The 5251-nt window shown below is 42.9% G+C and overlaps 1 protein-coding gene across 1 annotated transcript in view; it reads left to right on the forward strand.

The window, feature by feature from the left end:
- The window catches only part of ARSF (arylsulfatase F), a 28702-nt gene that overhangs the window by 9577 nt on the left and 13874 nt on the right, over window positions 1-5251 (forward strand). Inside the window, exons 5-6 of the mRNA XM_012807147.1 lie at window positions 609-1032; window positions 5074-5210. Coding sequence (XP_012662601.1) covers window positions 609-1032; window positions 5074-5210 — 561 coding nt within the window. The remainder of the gene's footprint in view (window positions 1-608; window positions 1033-5073; window positions 5211-5251) is intronic.

Here is a 5251-nt window from a genome sequence, read left to right on the forward strand (position 1 = left end):
ATCATCTATGGATATATCTGTCTATTCTATCACTATTGTATCTATTATCTATCCACTCAGCATTGATCTATTCATCTATATATATATCCATATCGACATCTATGACTACAGACATCTGTATCTACCTATTCTAAGTACATTTTGTCTATCTCTATCTTTATTCTGTAAATCTCTACTATGTCTATCTTTTATCTATACCTATCCTCTTTATCTACCCATCCATCCATCACCCACAACCTACCTTGTGTCTGTAATGTATCCATCTTTGTGTCGATGACTTTGTCCTCTTTGTAAATGAGAAAATTTTAGCTTACACTCCTTGCTACAAACTCACCATGGTATCGTATCTTTCTCCCATTGTTTTCCATCCTGTCCTGTTACTCACAAGCAGTTCTGAACACAGACGTCTTCTTTGACTTCTGTGAAAATTGTGACAATGCTGGACTTGAAATTTTTAAGGAAAGGAAATACATTTTATCATTATTATTATTTAGATTAGATGATTATTTCACATGAAGACTGAATGGCCACATGTTCCTTGTAATAGTCAAGCAGATTAGATTAGATTAGTGTGTGAATTGTGTATGTGCTTTTCTGTTTAATTCCAGGCAAATGGCATCAAGGTCTAAACTGCCGATCTCGAAGTGACCACTGCCACCATCCGTATAATTATGGGTTTGATTACTATTACGGCATGCCATTCACTCTGACTAATCCTTGCTGGCCAGACCCCTCCCGTGACACAGAATTAGCCATTGGGCACTGGCTGTGGCTCTGTGTGCAGCTGGTCATCATTGCCACACTCACCCTCACCCTTGGGAAGCTGGCCAGCCGAGTGTCTGTCCCCTGGTCCCTCATCGTCACCCTAACGCTGTTTGTGCTCTTGCTGGCATGCGCGTGGTTCTACAGCTACCAATCCCCTTTGTATTGGAACTGCCTTCTCATGAGGGAGCAGAACATCATGGAGCAGCCCATGAAGGCCGAGAGAGCTGGGTCCATCATGGTGAAAGAGGCCGTTTCATTTTTAGAAAGGTAAAAGTAGTAATTAAAAATACATGCAATCATAGCAAGGTCTTTTTTTTTTTTTTGAGACAGAGTCTCATTCTGTCACCCTGAGTAGAGTGCTGTGGTATTATCACAGCTCACAGCAACCTCCTATTCTTGAGGTCAAGTGATCCTCTTGCCTCAGCCTCCCAAGTAGCTGGGAGTATAGGTGTTCACCTTGACGTCCAGCTAGTTTTTCTATTTTTTAGTAGATGTGGGGTCTTGCTCTTCCTCAGGTTGGTCTCCAACTACTGACCTCAAGCAACCCACCTGTCTTGACCTTCCAGGATGCTGGGATTACAGGTGTGAGCCACCATGCCCAGCCAAGATAATTTTTAAAATAGGGGATGACAGTATTAAAATATATTGAGTTAAAACATGAAAGTATCATCATAGCACTCTGGGAGTCTGAGGCAGAGGGATTGCCTGAGTTCAAAGGTTTGAGATAAGCCTGAGCAAGAACAGGACCCTGTCTCTAAAAATAGCTGGGCATTGTGGCGGGCACCTGTAGTCCCAGCTACTTGAGAGGCTGAGGCAAGAGAATCACTTAAATCCAAGGGTGTGAGGTTGCTCTGAGCTGTGACGCCACGGCACTCTACTGAGGGTGATGTAGTGAGACTCTGTCTCAAAAAAAAATGAAATAAACAAATCAAAAAAAAATTACTGGCAGTGTAATAGGTTTTGATAAATCTTTGATGTGTATTTTAGTGCAATTGGGACTCTTTCCAGGGGTGTCAAACAAGTTTTTCTTTTCTAAAGTGTGTTGGAATAATTTTGAGTCACACAGCAAATACACAAACTGTACAGAAAGCTGATTAGCAAAAAGAAAAAAAAAAGATCCGTGCACACTGTTTGTGATAACTGACACCACACATAAGCAAAAAAAAAGTCCTCACAAAGGGCAGCGCCTGTGGCTCAAAGGAGTAGGGCGCTGGCCCCATATACCAGAGGTGGTGGGTTCAAACCCAGCCCTGGCCAAAAACTGCAAAAGAAAAAAAAAAGAGTCCTTACAAAATCAGCAGTCTCTACCCTGCTAAAAAAGTCCGGATGCTTTTTGAGTTTCAGTTATTCAAATCAAGATCTCTCTGTTAGCTCTGAAATTTATATTTTCTCAAACCAAGGAGGCAGACTCACAGGAGGCTCAAAATCACAAATCTGGCAGGTTAATTTATGTTACATATTGTCAGCGCACTAGTTTACAAAGGAAAATATATTTCTCAGGGAATGAGACAATAGCATAAGTTGTGTATCGTATCCTTTCTCTGTTAGGAAAAGAAACACCTGGGGAATTAAAATCAGAAGCTTTCTGTGTGAGCAGGGGCCACGAAAGAATATAAATTCTATCTATCTATCTATCTATCTATCTATCTATCTACCGTGTTTCCCCGAGAATAAGACACTGTCTTATATTTATTTTTTCTTAAAAAGACACACTAGGGCTTATTTTCAGGGGATGTCTTACTCTCCGTGCTGAAATGCATGGCCTGGCTATGCAGCCATGCCCATCACTAGGTCTTATTATCAGGGTAGGGCTTATATTTAACAATTGCATAGAAATCCCACTAGGGCTTATTTTTTGGGTAGGTCTTATTTTTGAGGAAACATTGTATCTATCTATCTATCTATCTATCTATCTATCTATTGTGATTATTATAAGGCTTGATTCTACCAGAAGCCAGTGGCTGGCAACTCTCCCAGGGAACCACGCTTATAATCTCCCTGTTGGACCTTTGAGGAAAAGGCTGGGAACACCTTTTCCCCTCTCTCTTTCAACACAGATTAAAGCTTCATCTTTACTGACGGCCATCCTGGGATCTGGGATTCTGAGGATGAGTTCCCATTTACTGCTAGAAAAAAGATACACAGGTACAGAATTCAATAAAAAATAGTCAAATAGGTATAAGTCCAGGGTAAAAGAGTTCAGTAGGGGAGAGCCCTTCCAAGATATCAGGAAAGCCACACTTGAGTGTATAATATCTAAAGAACGTCTTCAAAGTTGAATAAGATGACCAAGGAATCTCAGGTATTATGGTCACAGGTGCAAGTGTGCAGAAAATAGGGTTTCCAAGGAAAGTGAGCAGTTTGTTCTTGTTCACTTGGAAAGACCCAAGCCAGCGAGAGTCAGAGGTAAAGCTGATTCGGTAGAGAGTAATACACAATCAATTGAGGTTAGAAGACATTTTGGTCTTTCTGCTGTAGGCCAAGCAAAGACAATATAAATATACAAATGGAGTAAAGGCGTGATAAAAATCATATTTGCCTTGTAGATGCTAACTGAACACCTCATCTCGTTTCCAGGGCGCACCCTTTCGTGCCCTGGTACTGTTCCAAATGTGCAGAGTGCTGTAAAGTTTTACAAAGATAGCATCAGCATGTCAAGACTTAGCACCAATCACTCTGAAATTGCAAGCTAAACAAATAATCTTGATCTGTTCTGTCAGCCAGCGCAAATCTTCAGACATCCCACACGCATTGTTCCTTAAAAGATTACGTTAGTCCCACAGAGATAAACCAGGATGGTCTCATCTCAAGATCCCTCACTAATCATATCTGCAGACACCCTATTGCCAAATTATGTTCTATTCATAGATTCTGGGTGATAGGACTTTGGCATATATTTTGGGTCACCATTCAACCCATTATACTTGTATCCAGTTCCTTCTGGAGGCCCCAGGGGCGGCTCCTTCCTGCCTCTCCCAGCTCCTGGGGGCTCCAGGCATCCCTGAACTTGTGGCCACCTCACTCCAGTCTCTGCCTCCATCTCCACGTGGCTTCTCCTCTGTGTCTGTGTCTCCTCTGCTGTTTCCTAGGAGTACACCTGTCACTGGGTTTAGGACCCTCCTTGGTCTACAATTATATCATCTCTGGATGCTTAATTACATCTGCAGAGACTCCATTGCTAAACTATGATCTATTTATAGGTTCTGGGTGATAGGACATGGACATATATTTTGGGGTCACCCTTCAACCCATTGCGATGTATCCAGTTCCTTCTGAAAGCCCCAAGGGAGGCTCCTTCCTGCGTCTCCCAGCTCCTGGGGGCTCCAGGCGTCCCTGGGCTTGTGGCCACCTCACTCTGTCTCTTCCTCCATCTCCACATGGCTTCTCATTTTTGTATCTCTCCTCTTCTTTGTCCTGTAAGGACACCAGCCATTGGATTTAGGGTCCACCATAGAAAGAATGACCTCAGTTTAGTAATTAAAGACAGTATTTGCAAATAAGATCATATTCTGAGGTTTCAAGTCAATATGAATTTTGTGGGGACACTATTCTACCCAGTAAAGTATGACAAAACTCTTATTCTTAAAACTCCTTTCTTCTTCTTTTTCTCCTTCTCCTTCCCCTTCCTCCTCCTCCTCCTCCTCTTCTTCTTCTTCTTCTTTTCATTTTTTACACATTGATGTCTCAGCACAGCAGAAATGTCATAAAGAGTGGCATTTGAGCTGTGCACTGCTGTGGTTAGCTGGGGGACTCATTCTCTTGCATATGATTGTTAGAATTCAAGGTGGGTTGGCTTTATTCCCCATATCCTCATGGGAGAACCAGTGGAGTGCCAGTGGCTTGCCATGGGACTTCTGTCCCTTCTTGCACACCAGTTGAGGATGTGTAGAGATTGCTAAAAAACCACCTCTCTGCCACTAGACTTTCCTGTCCCTCGTGGTGTGACTGTAGTTTGTGGTGTCACGAGCCATGAGAATGTGCACCAAGCAGAATTGGATTATGCTCATGATGGGAGGTCTAGGTCAGCTTGTAGTCTTACCCTCTAGGTGTCATGGTGTCTGAGAATAAAAATAACAACGGTTCCCTTCACCCCTTCACCACAAAGGGTTGGGAGATCTGTTAAGATGCTGGGGGATCCTGGAATCCACTCCAGCTTGGGTTGGCCTCTTGTGTGAACCCTATCAGTCCACAGGAGCATGGAGGACAAAGAAGGGGATTATGTCCACCTGGGAGCTAGGAGACAAAGAACAATCTTATTCACCTTCAAACACTTTGCAAACTTGAGTCATGCCATTTTTGTCTTCTCAGGCACAAGGAAGGCCCTTTCCTGCTTTTTTTCTCTTTTCTTCACGTACATGAACCTCTTCCCACCACAGATGAGTTCATTGGCACCAGCAAGCACGGCTTGTATGGAGACAATGTGGAGGAGATGGACTCCATGGTGGGTGAGTCACAGAGAGATGGAATCAAAGAGATGGACTCCATG

Source organism: Otolemur garnettii, unplaced genomic scaffold, assembly GCF_000181295.1.
Source record: "Otolemur garnettii isolate 467f Iridium unplaced genomic scaffold, OtoGar3 scaffold00065, whole genome shotgun sequence".
NCBI lineage: Eukaryota > Metazoa > Chordata > Mammalia > Primates > Galagidae > Otolemur > Otolemur garnettii.